Here is a 20761-nt window from a genome sequence, read left to right as displayed (position 1 = left end):
GCAGTACAGATTACTAGCAGTACAAATTACTAGCAGTACAGATTACTAGCAGTACAAATTACTAGCACTACAGATTACTAGCAGTACAGATTACTAGCAGTACAGATTACTAGCAGTACATATTACTAGCAGTACAGACTACTAGCAGTACAGATTACTAGCAGTACATATTGCTAGCAGTACAGATTACTAGCAGTACAGATTACTAGCAGTACAGACTACTAGCAGGAGAGATTACTAGCAGCACAGATTACTAGCAGTACAGATTACTAGCAGTACATATTACTAGCAGTACAGACTACTAGCAGTACAGATTACTAGCAGTACAGATTACTAGTAGTACGGATTACTAGCAGTACAGATTACTAGCAGTACAGATTACTAGCAGTACATATTGCTAGCAGTACAGATTGCTAGCAGTACAGATTACTAGCAGTACAGACTACTAGCAGTACAGATTACTGGCAGTACAGATTACTAGCAGTACAGATTACTAGCAGTACAGATTACTAGCAGTACAGATTACTAGCAGTACAGATTACTAGGAGTACAGATTACTAGCAGTACAGATTACTAGCAGTACAGATTACTAGCAGTACAGATTACTAGCAGTACATATTACTAGCAGTACAGACTACTAGCAGGAGAGATTACTAGCAGTACAGATTACTAGCAGTACAGATTACTAGCAGTACATATTACTAGCAGTACAGACTACTAGCAGTACAGATTACTAGCAGTACATATTGCTAGCAGTACAGATTGCTAGCAGTACAGATTACTAGCAGTACAGACTACTAGCAGTACAGACTACTAGCAGTACAGATTACTAGCAGTACAGACTACTAGCAGTACAGATTACTAGCAGTACAGATTACTAGCAGTACAGATTACTAGCAGTACAGATTACTAGCAGTACAGATTACTTGCAGTACAGATTACTAGGAGTACAGATTACTAGCAGTACATATTACTAGCAGTACAGACTACTAGCAGGAGAGATTACTAGCAGTACATATTACTAGCAGTACAGATTACTAGCAGTACAGATTACTAGCACTACAGATTACTAGCAGTACAGACTACTAGCAGGAGAGATTACTAGCAGTACATATTACTAGCAGTACAGATTACTAGCAGTACAGATTACTAGCAGTACAGATTACTAGCAGTACAGATTACTAGCAGTACAGATTACTAGCAGTACAAATTTCTAGCTGTACAGATTACTGGCAGTACAGATTACTAGCACTACAGATTACTAGCAGTACAGATTACTAGCAGTACAGATTACTAGCAGTACAGATTACTAGCAGTACAAATTTCTAGCTGTACAGATTACTGGCAGTACAGATTACTGGCAGTACAGATTACTGGAAGTACAGATTACTGGAAGTACAGATGACTGGCAGTACAGATTACTGGCAGTACAGATTACTGGCAGTACAGATTACTGGCAGTACAGATTACTGGCAGTACAGATTACTGGCAGTACAGATTACTAGCAGTACAGATTACTAGCAGTACAGATTACTAGCAGTACAGATTACTAGCAGTACAGATTACTAGCAGTACAGATTACTAGCAGTACAGATTACTAGCAGTACAGATTACTAGTAGTACAGATTACTAGTAGTGCGGATTACTAGCATTACGGATTACTAGCAGTACGGATTACTAGCAGTACGGATTACTAGCAGTACGGATTACTAGCAGTACAGATTACTAGCAGTACAAATTACTAGCAGTACAGATTACTGGCAGTACAGATTACTGGCAGTACAGATTACTGGCAGTACAGATTACTGGCAGTACAGATTACTGGCAGTACAGATTACTAGCAGTACAGATTACTAGTAGTACAGATTACTAGCAGTACAGATTACTAGCAGTACAGATTACTAGCAGTACAGATTACTAGCAGTACAGATTACTAGCAGTACAGATTACTAGCAGTACAGATTACTAGCAGTACAGATTACTAGCAGTACAGATTACTAGTAGTACAGATTACTAGTAGTGCGGATTACTAGCATTACGGATTACTAGCAGTACGGATTATTAGCAGTACGGATTACTAGCAGTACGGATTACTAGCAGTACAGATTACTAGCAGTACAAATTACTAGCAGTACAGATTACTGGCAGTACAGATTACTGGCAGTACAGATTACTGGCAGTACAGATTACTGGCAGTACAGATGACTGGCAGTACAGATTACTGGCAGTACAGATTATTGGCAGTACAGATTACTAGCAGTACAGATTACTGGCAGTACAGATTACTGGCAGTACAGATTACTGGCAGTACAGATTACTGGCAGTACAGATTACTAGCAGTACAGATTACTAGTAGTACAGATTACTAGCAGTACAGATTACTAGCAGTACAGATTACTAGCAGTACAGATTACTAGCAGTACAGATTACTAGTAGTACAGATTACTAGTAGTGCGGATTACTAGCATTACGGATTACTAGCAGTACGGATTACTAGCAGTACGGATTACTAATAGTACGGATTACTATCAGTACAAATTACTAGCAGTACAGATTACTAGCAGTACAGATTACTAGCAGTACAGATTACTAGCAGTACAGATTCAGTGATTTTTGACAGTTAAAACACTCATTTCTTAAAGCGGCATTTAGGAAAAAAATATTTACATTTCATGGTGCTTAGCAATGTACCAGCCATAGTAGTGCTCCTAAAGACTTAGAGATAGAGATAGCACGAGCATTAAGATGGTAGTAAGTATTGTATGTTGTCATTTTTTAAGGCAAATTAAAATCTTTTATATCTTTCAGAAAAACTAGATTATTGTAGACAATCCGATACTTGAGCGCATGACTGTATTAATTAGTAACCGGCAACTCTGCTCTTTTAGCTGGAAGATGACATCACAGCCAAGCCGCAGTATATCGCTCAAATGAAAAAGTATGCCTCATCGCAAGACCGCTGGGAGCTTCTCGAATTCTCTCAGCTCGGTTTCATAGGTTAGTCTCGTCTGTTCACAGCTTTTGAGTGTTTGCCCAACCTTGCAGACAAGGGTAGACAACTCTTCTAAGGTCTCTAAAGTGATGCCTGCTAATCTCTTTGCTAAAATATTTCTCTGAGGCATCAAACTCAGAATTTTTGATATAATCTTTACTATAATAAGAGCTGTCCGTCTGTGAGAAGTTGGAGTTGAAAAAGAAGATTACACCATACAAGGATCAAACCCGCGGCAATTGTGTTTGACTTCCTGACTAGTTACTTCCTGCTCTATTATTTTACCTTCAGTAGTAATAGAATTATTGTGCGCATACTCATTCTCTCTGCCTTATCAGCACACCTGATGATCTCTCAGAGCACACTAGACCGGGCACCGTTACAAATAAATGCTGACAAGGTATGCACAGTTTACTCAATCTTTCATCAGCTCTTTGTTCTTGCTAGATATCATCAGCTGGGCCAGAAATCATCAGTGACACGATTCAGCAGCAAACTCAGCCGTTTTGCCACTATTTGCACAGGAGTTGTCTATTGCCGTTTCAAAGTGCAAAAGTGGTCTGTAGTGCTCAGTAAAGTCATTATAATTTATAGTTACCCTCCCAGATGTAACTATATGTTGGAGTTATCCTCTTGTTATGGCCATGTGGCCCAGTTATATTTACCCCATATTAAAGAGTTTTCTTTCCTTTTGTGCTTAGAGTAATAGTTAGGAGACAGAATATGATCTCGAATTAACTAAAGTTCGAAACAGTTTGCTAGCTAACTCTTTCGCTATGGCTCACCACTTTAGCGACATGTGGGATCGTTTGTTCCATACCAGATGCCTCATGGATGTCACCAGATGCCGTATGGAATGTGTCGGTAGGAAAATCGGTGTCGCTTGACTTGCACTAGTCAAGCGATTAGTGTCTTGCACCTGTAATTTCTTTTTTCCAAAAAATAAACAAAAGCTTAGCATACTTCAAAAGAAAAATGGTTGGAGCTTAGCCTATGTGTCCGTTTAAAAGTAGAGATGATAACTTCATATTTTACTTGCTACAGGGAAGATTTTTATTACAGGGAAGATGTTCAGAACTGAGACTCTGCCAAAGTTTGTCACATTTGTCCTTATGTTTTACAAGCATAAGCCTGTGGACTGGCTTCTTGACAACTATTTCTGGGTGCAGGAGTGTCACGGGGTAAGTCGAGTCGGAACACTCAAGTCCCATCGTCCATCGTGCAGATGTTTGAATAAGTAGATGGTGAATGTAAGTTACATGTAGGTCAACAATAGATAAGTGAAAGGTTTCCTTGTACATTTCTAGTTCTCTTTGTGAGCGCTCGCTAGTGTTTATTTTTAATATTTTTTACCCTAAATCAATGTTTTGAGAAAATTTTAGGAATTATCCTCCTACTGTTACTCTATACTATAGAATGTACTTTTAATGGATTTAAGACTTGGTGTGAACTAAAAATGAGACAATAGATAATATATATTTCATATAGCAAATATTCTACCAATAGGATTTAATATAATAGATATTCTACCAATGGAATTTAATGTAATAGATATTCTACGAATAGGAGGTGTGATGATTTTATCCTGATTTACAATGGTAGGTTTTTTAATTCAAATTTATAATTGTAATTTCACTTTACGGATAGTCTCTGCTCTTTTTTTATGCTGCTTGGTTTTCTAATACACTCTGGTTATAGACCCTCGAGTCATTTCCTAACAGATTAGCGAAAAATATGAGGCTGTTTTATTTACGGCTTTATAGAGATTATTGATCCTAGTCATTGTACATGTATATATTGACTTCGAATTAAACATGCTGCAAGTCATTGTACATGTATATATTGACTTCGAATTAAACATGCTGCAAGTCATTGTACATGTATATATTGACTCCGAATTAAACATGTTGCAAGTCATCTAGTAAATTTGCTGCTATTTGGAGCAAGATTAAAAATATTATCCATATAACTAGTAGGAAAAACCTTAGCGTTTTTTGTTATTCTGATGGAAAGGCTTGTAGGACATCAAACACTTTGTTTCCTAACACAATCCAACGCTTCACTTTAAAGGTTGACTTGAAACAAAATTCACATTACAGTTATTTGATATGAAAAGATTCACCATGTCTTACTCTATTGTGTTGTAGGTGCAAAATATGTGGAAATGTGATTACAAGCTCTTAAAAGCTCAAAAACGAACAGTTAATCGCAGCCACATGAGACCGCTGTAGTTTGGATTCTCTTTCCAAAACGGCTCAAGTGTGACGCAGTTGTGAGAGATGGTTTCTGTTTACACTTTCATACAACCTTATTCGTCGAAATATTTTCACAAATATACTTCACGCATTCAATAAAACCATGTCTATTGCTCTTACGCGTCTGTTTTATCGTCATTGTAATGCTGTGACTTTTAGCAGAGATATCTTATAACTTACCATAAAAATTCGTTTAATTTTTTAGCCTTAGCTTGAAGGAGTACATATCATTGTCTGATAATCATGACGAGCCTGTTGGTCACTTGTGATAATCGAAAAGTGCTGCAGAAATTATTTGCGAAGTATTGGGTCGCATGATCAGATTACGACTTGCCGATTAAACCAAACAGAAACCAAACTGTAAAGTAGCGAACATCTATATCTGATATGGGGTCTTCAGTAAAACCCGAAGTGTTTGTCATAAACTAGTGCTACGATAAGTTTTATATTGAGCTTTTTATTGCCCTTTCAATTCAACAGAGAGCATCACATGACAAGGCGATAACCAAATTTCATTTGGTGGCTTTCAAATTTCAAATCTATGGCTGCTTTTCCTTTTTGAGCTTTTAAGAGCTTGTAATCACATTTCCACATATGTGGCACCTACAACACAACAGAGTAAGACATGGTGAATCTTTTGATACTAAATAGCTGTAATGTGAATTTTGTTGCAAGTCAATCTTTAAGATCTTTCAAGCTTACGTTATTTGGTTGGCAGTCTACGAGTTCTTTCTGAATATAGGCCCTATATATATACAATCATACACAATCATATACAATCATATACAATGTATATATATATATATATATACACAATCATCAGAACTATACCGTAAGTCCTCAAGCTCAAGCCGCTGCCTCGACTTGTTAAATAGCGCACATATTGTCGCTGCACTTTTTTGTTACTATCACCCGTATTATCAGTTTAGTCTTTTTGTATTAAAATAACATGCATTGCTGTGAATGACTGTAGTATACAGTCATTCACAGCAATACCCATGGTGAATCTTTTGATACTAAATAGCTGTAATGTGAATTTTGTTGCAAGTCAATCTTTAAGATCTTTCAAGCTTACGTTATTTGGTTGGCAGTCTACGAGTTCTTTCTGAATATAGGCCCTATATATATACAATCATACACAATCATATACAATCATATACAATGTGTATATATATATATACACAATCATCAGAACTATACCGTAAGTCCTCAAGCTCAAGCCGCTGCCTCGACTTGTTAAATAGCGCACATATTGTCGCTGCACTTTTTTGTTACTATCACCCGTATTATCAGTTTAGTCTTTTTGTATTAAAATAACATGCATTGCTGTGAATGACTGTAGTATACAGTCATTCACAGCAATACCCATGGTGAATCTTTTGATACTAAATAGCTGTAATGTGAATTTTGTTGCAAGTCAATCTTTAAGATCTTTCAAGCTTACGTTATTTGGTTGGCAGTCTACGAGTTCTTTCTGAATATAGGCCCTATATATATACAATCATACACAATCATATACAATCATATACAATGTGTATATATGTATATACACAATCATCAGAACTATACCGTAAGTCCTCAAGCTCAAGCCGCTGCCTCGACTTGTTAAATAGCGCACATATTGTCGCTGCACTTTTTTGTTACTATCACCCGTATTATCAGTTTAGTCTTTTTGTATTAAAATAACATGCATTGCTGTGAATGACTGTAGATGGCTGCTTGTTCTTTCGTTCAGGGAATACCCTACCCACTGAAACCAGTAAGGAGAGTGTATATCGTCTAACGCTTTTTATTGGTTGGTCTTTATGCAATGCAGAATAGACAAGCTAAAAGTGCAAAAGGTCACATTTTATGCTGCCGAGAACCTCTATTAGTGTGTTAGTTCAAGTAGTAAGGCAGCAAATACTTTTAGCATGTTTTTTCTTGTCACTTCCTTTCATCTAGTCTTAGCCTCCTTCATGTCCAGACACTTTCTTACCTTCACTAGCTTTCTTAGTTAAAGCTTAACTAATTAATGCTCAAAGACTAACTCTTTCACTATTGAATTTTGTTGCTCGTTCTTACTGGATTAATCCATGCTGAAAACATAAAATCTTTGCTGACGTATACTCGTTATTTTTGCTGATGCGTACTCGTTATTTTTGCTGACGCGTACTCGTTATTTTTGCTGTGAAGTTAGAGCTATTATTGAGCATATATTTTGATATAGCCTAAAGCTTTAATCTAAAGTTGATATAGCCTAGAGCTTTAATCTAAAGTTTATATAGCCTAGAGCTTTAATCTAAAGTTTATATAGCTTAGAGCTTTAATCTAAAGTTTATATAGCTTAGAGCTTTAATCTAAAGTTTATATAGCCTAGAGCTTTAATCTAAAGTTTATATAGCCTAGAGCTTTAATCTAAAGTTGATATAGCCTAGAGCTTTAATCTAAAGTTTATATAGCCTAGAGCTTTAATCTAAAGTTTATATAGCTTGGAGCTTTAATCTAAAGTTTATATAGCCTAGAGCTTTAATCTAAAGTTGATATAGCCTAGAGCTTTAATCTAAAGTTTATATAGCCTAGAGCTTTAATCTAAAGTTTATATAGCTAAGAGCTTTAATCTAAAGTTTATATAGTTAGAGCTTTAATCTAAAGTTTATATAGCCTAGAGCTTTAATCTAAAGTTTATATAGCTTAGAGCTTTAATCTAAAGTTTATATAGCCTAGAGCTTTAATCTAAAGTTTATATAGCCTAGAGCTTTAATCTAAAGTTTATATAGCCTAGAGCTTTAATCTAAAGTTTATATAGCCTAGAGCTTTAATCTAAAGTTTATATAGCTTAGAGCTTTAATCTAAAGTTTATATAGCCTAGAGCTTTAATCTAAAGTTTATATAGCTTAGAGCTTTAATCTAAAGTTTATATAGCCTAGAGCTTTAATCTAAAGTTGATATAGCCTAGAGCTTTAATCTAAAGTTTATATGGCTTAGAGCTTTAATCTAAAGTTTATATAGTTAGAGCTTTAATCTAAAGTTTATATAGCTTAGAGCTTTAATCTAAAGTTGATATAGCCTAGAGCTTTAATCTAAAGTTTATATAGCCTAGAGCTTTAATCCAAAGTTTATATAGCCTAGAGCTTTAATCTAAAGTTTATATAGCCTAGAGCTTTAATCTAAAGTTTATATAGCTTAGAGCTTTAATCTATAGTTTATATAGCCTAGAGCTTTAATCTAAAGTTTATATAGCCTAGAGCTTTAATCTAAAGTTTATATAGCCTAGAGCTTTAATCTAAAGTTTATATAGCTTAGAGCTTTAATCTAAAGTTTATATGAATATAAAAAGATAGTTATCAGAAATAGCTGAGGCCCACGGATGAAGAGGTTCACTAGCAGAAATACCTGTAGGTCACTGTTTGCAATTTTCCTTTTCATCCTAAACTGAAATTTGAAAGATTTGGAAACGGCGATATTATGTTGCGAGTTGCAAGTAAAAAGAAAACTACATGGTTTGTTTTTTGACAAAATTATAACCCAATATCTTAAATTTATTGTGATAAAATGGTGGATGGATATGTTTGCTCCGTGATCCATGTTTTTGTTTAGGTACTAAGCCTATAAAAGCTTTTCATAGCGAAGTTACATAATAGATTATCAAGAACACATAACATCTTCAATTGTGGTTTCAATAATAGCTTTTGACTGAATACTAGGTGTTGCCAACATTTTTAAGTCGTGAAAATGGACAAAGATTTGCGATCTTTGCAAAATAATTACTGAAAACACCAGCTACGCTAAATACAGTCGACCGTATATACAGTCGACCCTCATTTGTTCCGACTAATACAGACTGGGTCATGTCTGAACATCTTAAAAGTTCAGGTATAAATTCAAAGTAATGACGCTAATTCTTATAGAATCGCTTGTAAACACTGGCAAGACAGAAACCAGACAACTAAACTGGGTCATGCCGGCTAGTTGTCACGATGTTACCTATCACTCAAACATTTTTCATACTTTGTACAAACGCATCGACATCGAAAAATCATGCAGACAATTGAAGGTTCGGGGAAATTGGATCAACTGTGCTATCCTAAAACTGCTCAGGTTTTTAGCTGATTTATTCCAAAACTGTCCATAAATTTCAACACTAATTTTTGCAAACAATATTTTAAATTTCCTATTTATGTAAAAGCGGACATTAGTGCTGGCCATAGAGTTATCTTCCCTTAGAGTGATAACAGTGCCTTTAACAACACGATCGTTTCCAGTGCCAACAAGGAGCGTTTAGGCCACGCCCCTTTTTTGTGCTAGTCAGTCGTAGTGACTGACTAGATCAATAACATCAGCCATGAGAGGCCATGAGAAGGGTTAAACAAGGATCATGAATTTCCAATTAAGATAGTAATTAATGCTCATATTAAAGAAATGATGATTATAGTTTATTACTTTAATATATGCTTATTATTTAAATCAATTCAATACCTACATGCATTGCAAAGGCACTGAATAGATAGTGTTAAGTAAGTGAGTTAATGCAATCAGTTACTCCAATGATATACAGCCCCCACACATGGGGGGCAGTATATCTTTGGTTACTCATAGATAAGATAGATAGTCATACTGGGGTTGTATTACATTGGTGTGATAGGAAGCTAATTGACTGCCATCAACTGAAAGTATTGACATTGTATGGTGATATAATGATTCATTGACACCTCAGTTCACAAACACCCCTTGCATGTAATATTAGATTTCAATACATATCAATCAAATACATAGACTAGCTTGAAGCAAAGATGTCCACTAGTTAGTGGACATCTTTGCTTGATGTAAGCAAGCAAAAAATTTGAAAGTTAGACTGGCAAATGTTGTTATATGTTAGATAAAAATAAATTATACTTAATTATACTAAATTATAATTATTTAAAAATAAAATAGACTTTTTTATTACTTTATTTATTAGATAATTTTTTATTGTAATCATAGCTAAACAGATTATATTTAGCCATTACTTGCTAATTATTTCACATTTACATTTAAACACATTTGCAGTTTCATTTTTCTTCCTAATTCATTTCAACAAAAAAACTTCATGATATGAAAGTTAAAAGTTGTAGTTGTTTGAAAAAGCTTGAAAACATTTACAGTCGTTTTTATTTTCTCTCTTCTCTTTATTTATTTCAATTACACAAAACGCTTCTCATAATATGTAGTTTGAAAGTTAAAGTTGCAAATGTTGTTATATGTTAAATAAAAATAAATTATACTTAATTATACTAAATTATAATTATTTAAAAATAAAATAAACTTTTTATTACTTTATTTATTAAATAAAGTAATAAAAAAGTAATTGTGAATTACTTTATTGATTAATTATTAAATTAAATTAAATTATTATTAAATAAAGTAATAAAAATTAGCTATGATTACAATAATTTTTTATTGTATATGTAATCATAGCTAAACAGATTATATTTAGCATTACTTGCTAATTATTTTACATTTAAACACATTTGCAGTTTCATTGCTTGATGTAAGAAAGCAAAAAGTTTGAAAGTTAGAGTGGCAAATGTTGTTATATGTTTAATACAAATAAATTATACTTGATTATTCTAAATTATAACTATATAAAAATAAAATAGACTTTTTTATTACCTTATTTATTAAATTTTTTTGTTATCGTAGCTAAACAGTTTATGTTTAGCCATTACTTGCTAGTTATTTTACATTTAATACATTTACAGTTTTATTTTTCTTCCTAATTTATTTCAACAAAACACTTCTTTCATAATATGAAATTTAAAAATCGTAGCTGTTTGAAAAGGCTTGAAAACCTTTAGAGTTGTTTTCTTTTTCCTCTTAATTCATTTGAACTGCTTAAAACTATTTTCTCATGATATGAAGTTTAAAAGTTAAAATGGTAAATGTTGTATACGGTATGTTATATAAAAAATAAATTTTCTGTCCAAAGACTTTTTTATTACTCGGGCAACGCCGGGTAGTACAGCTCATAGTTGATGGCAGTCAATTAGCTTCCCATCACACTACTGTAATACAACCCCAGTATGACTATCTATCTTATCTATGAGTAACTGATTGCATTAACCCAATTACTTAACACTATCTATTCAGTGCCTTTGCAAGTCATGTAGGTATGGAATTGCTTTAAATAATAAGCATATATTAGAGTAATAAACTGTAATCATCATTTCTTTAATATGAGCATTAATTACTATCTTAACTGGAAATTCATGATCCTTGTTTAACCCTTCTCATGGCTGATGTTATTGATCTAGTCAATCACTACGACTGACTAGCACAAAAAAGGGTGTGGTCTAAACGCTCCTTGTTGGAACTGGAAATGCTCGTGTTGTTATCACTCTAGGGGAAGATAACTCTATGGTGCTGGCACACTCTACAAGATGAAACGCGCAAGTTGATTGGTGTAATCCTAAAATGACCACCCAAAGATTAATGTGGGACGAGTAAATATGATATAGAAATTTTTTCCACGGTGTAATCTGCTTCGACCTTGCTCCGCATGAGCAGAAAATTTGATGCTATCAGATGGCAAACTTTTAACCAGGCTTCTGTCTTAAGTAAAACTGTTAACTTATAACACAGGAAGTATTATTCGTGTTGATTACATTTTTGATGTTCTTAGTTTTCATTGTCCAGACTGTTTGTAATCTTCTAAAAAGCCTGTCATGATGCATAAACAGTGACCAACAGAAGTCAATTTGTCTCGATTTCAAACATTTGCTAATCCATAGTGTTGACATCGGTGATTCATATGTTTATGTTTCAGAAAAAAATTTCTTTTTTTCAAAGCCAATAGCTCGAAAGCCTGTTTTTATTTTAAAACATGAAATATTTTGGAAAATAAAAAAATCCTACAATCTGTCTTTTGCTCTTCTAATATAAATATCATTGCTATGAAATGAAAAATACTGTTATAATAAAATGTAAATTAGACCTGTCAGCTGTCAGTGTACCTTCAACTAGTTGATCTGTACAAGCACCACTTGGTTCACTTCCTGTCGGAGTTATAAACACTCTCAGGCTGTTTGTTATTAATCGAAAATGGAACAGGGGTGACTTTTAGAGGTTGTCTCCTTTCGCTTGCTTGTGTGTCTCTATTTGTCAGACTAACCCATCCGCAATTCTTTAACATTCTTATTCTTATTATTGTCAAGTTTGAATTTCAACTTTTAAGATTCGCTTCTAAATAATTGGCCAAATGTGTTTGTTTGTGACAAGCTGAATCTTGAGGAATTCTTAAAAATTGCATAGGTTTTGCGAGATTTAGCTCAATTCCAAAATTAGTGTTTCGTATAAGAGGGTCGATGAGTGAAGTATTTCCAAAACCTTCTAGCATGCTGTCAAAAATAATGTGACCAAGTCACATTTGAAAGACATTTGCTGGTAGCGATGATTTGCTAGAAAACCACATACCTTTAGATCAGGCAATCTATGCTTTTGATTTATATATAGTTTGTATATGTACATGTATCTCTTAATAAATACATGGGCTTGCGACAGTGCTTTGATAACTTGAACGCTCTGATAACTTGGACACTTTTGCTCGGTCCTGTGAAGTTTGAGTTCTCCATGTGTGACTGTATATTTATTTGTATTTTGAGAAAAATCTTGGGTTATCCTAGACAAAGTTCTACAAACTCTTAGGATAATAGACTATTTTGATTAATTGAGTAGATCATTAATAGCTATTGACAGCAATAATTGGTGTTTACATTGTTCTGCAGCTCTTTGCTGAAAAAGGCAGAGACGCTAAAATGTTCGATTAGGGAATTAAAATTGTCAGCCTTGTAAGGATTTTTGTGGAATTAAACTCTGTCACTTACACAAACCTCCCTTTAAGGGTACATAGAGACACCTTCCTTTAAAGGGTACATAGAGGCACCTTCCTTTAAAGGGTACATAGAGACACCTTCCTTTAAAGGGTACATAGAGACAACTTCCTTTAAAGGGTACATAGAGACAACTTCCTTTAAAGGGTACATAGAGATAACTTCTTTTAAGGGGTACATAGAGACACCTCCCTTTAAAGGGTACATAGAGACAATTTCCATTAAAGGGTACATAGAGACACCTCCCTTTAAAGGGTACATAGAGACAACTTTCATTAAAGAGTACATAGAGACAACTTTCATTAAAGGGTACATAGAGACACCTTCTTTTAAAGGGTAAATAGAGACATCTTCTTTTAAAGGGTACATAGAGACACCTTCCTTTAAAGGGTACATAGAGACAATTTCCATTTAAGGGTACATAGAGACACCTCCCTTTAAAGGGTACATAGAAACAACTTCCTTTAAAGGGTACATAGAGACAACTTCCATTAAAGAGTACATAGAGACACCATCCTTTAAGGGGTACATAGAGCAACTTCCTTTAAAAGGTACATAGAGACACCTTCCTTTAAAGGGTACATAGAGACAACTTCCTTTAACTTCCTTTTCCTTCCTTACATAGAGGGCTCAAAGGGTGAAAGGGTCACTCACATCAAAATGACAAATATTTTATCAGAAAGAATAGATATTTTTCCTAACTTTTAAGATTTTGTTTGCTGTTTTAGGAGATCTGGTTCCCAGAATATTTTATGACGTCATTTTCTGAGACATATTTTTCTTCTCGGTTTGAATTGTGATCAAGTTTTGACGATTTTAATCTTGAAAACTTTGTGCCGAACGGATCAACAAAACAACAAACGAAGTCTTAAATGATAGAAAATGTTTATAATTTTTGACCAATTTTTTTAAAACATGACATGATTAACCCTTTTAGAGGTCCAAAATATGACTAGTCTCACCATAACGCTTATAAATAAATTTGAAGATTGGACTCACCAAAAATAATCACCATTCTCTATTGGTCGATTAGTTACACTTGATTTTCTGTAGCGCTAGAGATTTCTCTTGCTGACGAAACATACGCTTGCTTATATGTTCGCTAACTCATCAACTCTACTTATTCTAGCATCGAGTGCTGTCTCATTTAATTTATTTGACCAATAGCAGTAATCTAATGTAATAATATTATTATTAATCCATTATATAATAATATACATATATGTAAGTGTATATGGCAGCCCTCACAGCCACTTTTTTTAGGCGTCAGTCTTGCTCCAATATGATTAGCCAGATTCCTCCTATCTGACGTCCCTTTATTGTCTTGTGGATTTGAATCCCCTAATTTTTCTATAAATGGATTGTTGGCATAATTTTAATACCTAAAACGTTTTTAGTTTTTTTGTATATATATATATTTTATATCTGCATATGTATATATACATTTCTGTTGTTCGTTTGTCCATTTGTAGCGATAGTTTTATTGAACGAAAAAATGCTTCGGATTTGAATTGAACTCGTAACACCGATTTTGCTTGTCCGATTTGCGTGTCTATCCACAACCTCTCACGGCCTAGTTATCATACTATGGAATAATTGTGCACATAATTATACACTGGTTATATACATAAGCTTAAAAAGTTTGCAAAATATTATTGGTTACTACTAGCACGCTTGAAGATCATGATTGCATGAGAGATCATGACGTGTAATCTAACAATTATAAAGCCAATTATAAGCATGGCTCTTATTATAGTAAGTCGTTTAACTTAATCAAGTTCATTGAGTAAAGAGACTTAGTCAATGGCAACTATATTACCTGCCACTGTTTATAAGCTGTTTTAAATTTTGAACGACTGCAAATGTTGATTAAAAATACATTTTTGATGCAAAAACCTTTTTCTTGCCTGTGCATTCAGCCATTCACCTAATATGTATATATATCTAGGTTTCATACATTTTGGTTTCATACATAAACGTCATACAGGTCACTTACCGGGTTTTGCTTTCGACTGCTTAGCTTGAGCGCTAATTCGGACTTTCCTATAGCGAAATATCGTGCACCAAATCTGGTAAATGATATCAGATCAGCTTGTTTTTAGTATTAATACTTTTTGTTCAATGAACCTATGTCCACATTTTTCTATCCTTTGATAACCAGTTTGCACAAAATCTTAATAGATTTTTTCGGAAATTATCAATATTATTCTATCATTTGCGTTCTGCTGTTATAATTGAGGTCTGACTGCCAGGATGTTTCGAGAATAAAATCGAGAAAAATTTGTTGTGGTTAAAGCAGCTCAAATTCAAGCGACAGTGTGATTAGGGTGTGATTAGGGTGTGATTAGGCGGTCTATAGTTGTGATTAGGGTATGATTAGGGTGTGATTAGGGCGTCTATAGTTGTGATTAGGGTGTGATCAAGTTTTGTCAGTGTTAATCTTGAAACATCCGACAGTCTGACTACCTTAAACATGGAAACCTTAAACATAGAAACCTTAAACATAGAAACCTTAAACATAGAAACCTTAAACATAGAAACCTTAAACATAGAAACCTTAAACATAGAAACCTTAAACATAGAAACCTTAAACATAGAAACCTTAAACATAGAAACCTTAAACATAGAAACCTTAAACATAGAAAAAACAATCGCAAATGATAGAAAAATACTGATACTTTCTAATAAAATATTTTGATATTTTGTGCAAGTTCATCTGATAAGCGCATAGCTAGTAGTAGTAGTAGTAGTAGTAGTAGTAGTAGTATGTAGCTAGTAGTAGTATGTAGCTAGTAGCATTTCTTCATCCTCAGCGCTGGCATCCTCAGCGCTGGCATCCTCAGCGCTGGCATCCTCAGCGCTGGCATCCTCAGCGCTGGCATCCTCAGCGCTGGCATCCTCAGCGCTGGCATCCTCAGTGCTGGCAATTTCCCGTTGATTTTTCCCTTTAGTTTTCACCGATGTCTCTCATTCATTCTTTATTCTACGTTTTAGAAATCTTGTACTGACTTATCGAAAGTACGCAAGCGATTCCGGCCATCTTTGTTTCAACACGATGGCTACTATTCCTCGCTAACTGGAAAAGTCCAAAAGCTGAAAGTAAGTTGTTAAGTTGAGGTAAGTTGTTAAGTTGAGGTAAGTTGTTAAGCTGAATCTCACACGCTATTCGTTATCGGCTGCTGACGCAGACGTCATTTACACAAAGTTTTTATAGAGCGACACTAGCTGCATTACCCGCCTACAAGAGCAGATTAACGTGCAGCATAAGGTTTATTGAGAGTTGTCTTTCATACTGTCAAACAACTCCAAATATGCAGTCTACTGAAATTGTCCTGATCAGAGTATGTATGCACATATACATGTCGATGTTGGGGAGAACAATGGAAATCTGCAATGTGTCTTACAGCTAGATGTGTGTAAAATCTAGTAAATATTTTAGATTCATGTCTCTAGATTCATGCATCCGTTCATACCCGTCTATATTTGCAGTTGACGATCGCGCACTTCTGCTGCTGAGCCCCCGTCTCGCCTGACCAGTCTTTACCCGCCGAGCAGTTGACAATCGCGCTCTTGCACTCACCTCGCAATCAATCGGTTCGCACTCGCAATCAGTCGCCTCACAATCAATCGCCTCGCACTGGCCTTGCAATCACCTCCCACTCGCCATGCAATCAATCACCTTGCACTTGCAACCAATCGTCTCGCAACCAATCGCCTCGTACTCGCAATCATTCGCCTAGCACTTTATCGCTTTGCAATCAATCGCCTCGCACTCGCCAACTCGTTCATCCAGAAAGCCGCGCCTGGAGACTCTCGCTGTACTCGGGGTGAAAAAGGTCTCCCGCGCATCCCGTGACGCCACGGCCCCAAGCCTAGCTGTCCTACCCGGCATTGCCCGGGTAGTAAAAAGAGTCTTTGCACACAAAATTGATTTATATTTAACATATAACAACATTTGCCATTCTAACTTTCAAACTACATATCATGAAAGAAGTGTTTTGTGTAGTTGAAATAAATTAAGAGAGAAAATATAACAACTGTAAAGGTTTTCAAACTTTTCCAAACAACTACAACTTCTAAACATCATATCATGGGGAAAAGGTTTTGGGCAGGACAACTGATTTAAAAATAAATAAAACAACTGTAAAGGTTTTTAAACCAATGTAAATTTAAAATTTCAAACCTTTCAGTGATCTATATCTTTCGACAACGTATAGTGGAACCTCAGTTCTCGAACATAATCAGTTCCAGAAGTTCGAGATCTGAAACAATTTTTCCCATTAACATAAAATAATGTAAATTTTAATCCGCTTCAAGGCGAGAAAACAACTTTGGTAAAGTATTTTTTAAACATTTTACACCATAAGCTGTACTTGTACCCGGGTAATAAAAAAGTTTTTGCACAGAAAATCTATCGTATTTAACATATATAACAACATTTGCCATTCTAACATTCAAACTACATAGGTAACATGAGAAAACATGATACGTAGCCTATCATGAGAAAAGTGTTTTGTGTAGTTGAAATAATTTAAGAGAAAATAAAAACAACTGTAAAGTTTATCAAACTTTGTCAAACAACTGTAACTTTCAAACTTCATATCATGAGGATAAGGTTTTCTGCCAGTCTAATAAATTAAAAAAAAATAAAACAATTGTAAAAGGGATTAGATGTAAATTTCAAATAATTAGCAAGAAATAGCTAAATTAAGTCGGTTTTGCAACAATTACAATAAAAGATGATACGGTAATGATAAATAATAAAGTATCAAACAATAATAAAGATACTAACAGATGAAACGGGATAGTTTCTGTCCACCAGAAACTATCCATCACTTCTTTGAATACAATGATACTAAAAATATGACAGAATATCATAGTATTTTGTAGTTGAAATTTTATTAGAACAATGTCTGCCAAAAATGGTTGAATAAAAGAATAATATTAATAATGAAGATTGGAAGCTAATCAAGTAATAATAACAGTGATAGGAAAATGAATAATGTTTTAACTTCAAACACGATACTCAATTTATGTTTAAAAGAATGTAAGTTGAAATAATAACAACGATGAAACAAACTTTAAAAAACTTATATTATAAATTTCAAAAGTCATAAGAAGTTTATAAATGTAATAACAGAATTTAAATTTATATATCTATATATATATATTTCTCAAAGTATGTAAATGTGTGTAAATATAAGAGAGTGGAGAATAACTGATACTTGCAATCCTACACGATAAATCTTACAGTAATCTTACAAATGTTTGTTGTAAAATGTGAAATTAACTACGAAAAACTAATTGGTTAGATTTAACAGGAAAGGTGTGTAAGCTAATACATTTAGCTGTACAACCCAGCATTGCCCGGGTAATAAAAAAAACTGAACAGAAAATTGAATTGTATTTAACAAACAACAACATTTGCCATTCTACCTAAAACAACTGTGAAGGTTTCAAACTTACTTTATCAAACAACTTTTAAACTTCCTATCATGGAAAAAATGTTTCGTGCAGGTCAAATAAATTTTAAAAATAAAATGACTATAAAAAGATTTAGATGTAACAGTAAAATAATTAGCAAGTAATAGCTAAATTGAGTCTGCATTTCTACGAATACAATATGAGATGGTTCAGTAATGATACAATTAATACGAACTGAGAAAACAAAATAAAATTCGTGAATATGTTGAATTAATAATAACAATTCTTGCATAGAATTGAGTGTATAAAAAAGTTACAGTTTCACCAACAGCTATCCATCAAAACTCTGAATATGACATACTGGTACGACGATCTGTTATGTAAAAAGAAAATACTGTAGTGTCTTTGTCCGATCGAAGGTGAAAGAATGTAAATGCTATTCCTACTCGAGATAATACAATTGCCTGCGTAAAAAGTAATGACCTTAACAATGATTTAGCACTTGAACCTTAAGATAAGCCAGAAATAGAGGTTCACAAAAATGGCATCGTGTTTCATAGAGTTAATAAAATTCAATCGCCAAATTCTAATATCGAGAGAGTCTATTGTCGATATCGTTTTGCCGAAAACAAATTAGCCCTAATATGTCGAGGACAAAAAAGTATCGCATGTCATGAAGCTAAAAGAAAGCCATAGAGTTGTATTTATTACGTCATTTTTGTGTGAAAACGGCAAATGATGAATAGGTTATGTATAATAGAGATGTGTACTAACCGGAGATTCCTGTTAATGCGCCCTAGATACCTAGTAGCGGCTAATAGTTTGAAAAATACTGTACTCTATAAGGCGGACACTCAATCAAGCAAACAGACAACGATTGTCGTTTATATAGTAGATTTACTACTCATTAATTTATTTAATGTTTAGTAAATTTTATTTAATTCACTACTAATATTTACTACTAATTTAATTTTACTACTTACTCATATTAATTAAGTTTGCTCCGTACGACCGAATCGAAAAAGAAAAGACCGCTCTATAATCTATTTATACGACTCATATTGGGGAGTTATTGGTAACTCGATATATTGAGAAGACAACTCCAAAAGATACAATATTATTAGCATATCAGTATTTATCGTCCATCCCTACGATGAATAGTAGGTTATGTAAAGAGGCGTGTACTAACCGGATATTCCCGCTAATGCGCCCTAGCGGTGAAAGAAAAAACCACAGAATAGCCGCGCCCTTATATAAGCCGCATGGCTCACAAACCATCGGGAAAAAGTAGTGGCTAATAGTCCGAAAAGTACGGTACTCTATAAAGCGGACAGATAGACAGACAACGATTGCCATTTATATAGTAGATATTATAACGACACACCCCCATATGGTGATGCAATGACATCATGGAAACAGCTGTCTCTCTCATTCTGTCATGATACAAGGTCGTTGTTTGGAACCGCAACACCCGTGTGATGCGGCATCTTTATGCCATGGAAATGGCCTAAAGGCTGTTTCACACTATATCGCTGTATCTCGACATTGATGCCGCAATACTTCAGTGATCGTCGATGATAACCATGTTCACAAACCCTAACAAACCCATCTGTGTTTGCATCAGGAAATACTTCGTGACATTTATCTTTTTAAATTTTTGCGAAGAAACCTCTTTTTTTCCGCATGTGAGAACAAAAACTAGTCCCGCAGCGACTATTTTAAACGGATATGAATAAATCACGCGATCCATGACCGCGAATTACTATCGCCGAAATGGTTCACATTTGAAAGGCAGTCGTCAATGCTTGGCGAAGCATCGGGAAAGTTTGACAGCTGCAAACTTTTCCGACGTGTCCGCGATGCTTTGTTATAAAAAACTAGTTTTTTATCACAATTCCTGCTTTGCAACGACCAGCTGTGTCAGACTCTTTACAGCTAAGTAGGTCTGATACTACTGATAGTAATTCAATCGACTTTTCATGATTATCTATTGAGTAATAGTCCCAGTGACAGTGATTATTGTTAACAATAATAATAATGCTATAGTAATAGTGATTCATCCGACTCGAAACATGCTTAACTTACTATTCACGTAGCAACAGAAAGGACGAAAAAAGGTTTGACTTGTTTTATGGCATCGCTTGATGTAAAATTTGATGCTGTTTAATTTGTTATCAAATTATCTGTTCATAGACCTTGCGGTTTAAAAGGTATGACAGCCTACGTGCCCCAAATATTAGCGT

At 34.4% G+C, this 20761-nt stretch overlaps 1 protein-coding gene across 1 annotated transcript in view; it reads left to right on the top strand.

Annotated features, from left to right (window-relative positions):
• Positions 1 to 20761, top strand: part of LOC137398520 (alpha-1,3-mannosyl-glycoprotein 4-beta-N-acetylglucosaminyltransferase A-like) — an 83398-nt gene that overhangs the window by 49339 nt on the left and 13298 nt on the right. Inside the window, exons 8-10 of the mRNA XM_068084639.1 lie at positions 2889 to 2997; positions 4055 to 4173; positions 16089 to 16193. Of these exons, the coding sequence (XP_067940740.1) occupies positions 2889 to 2997; positions 4055 to 4173; positions 16089 to 16193 (333 nt within the window). The remainder of the gene's footprint in view (positions 1 to 2888; positions 2998 to 4054; positions 4174 to 16088; positions 16194 to 20761) is intronic.

The sequence above is a fragment of the Watersipora subatra genome, chromosome 6, assembly GCF_963576615.1.
Source record: "Watersipora subatra chromosome 6, tzWatSuba1.1, whole genome shotgun sequence".
In the NCBI taxonomy this organism is placed as follows: Eukaryota; Metazoa; Bryozoa; class Gymnolaemata; order Cheilostomatida; family Watersiporidae; genus Watersipora; species Watersipora subatra.
Note: the sequence above shows the minus strand (reverse complement) of the source record. Positions and strands in the feature narration are given on the sequence as shown.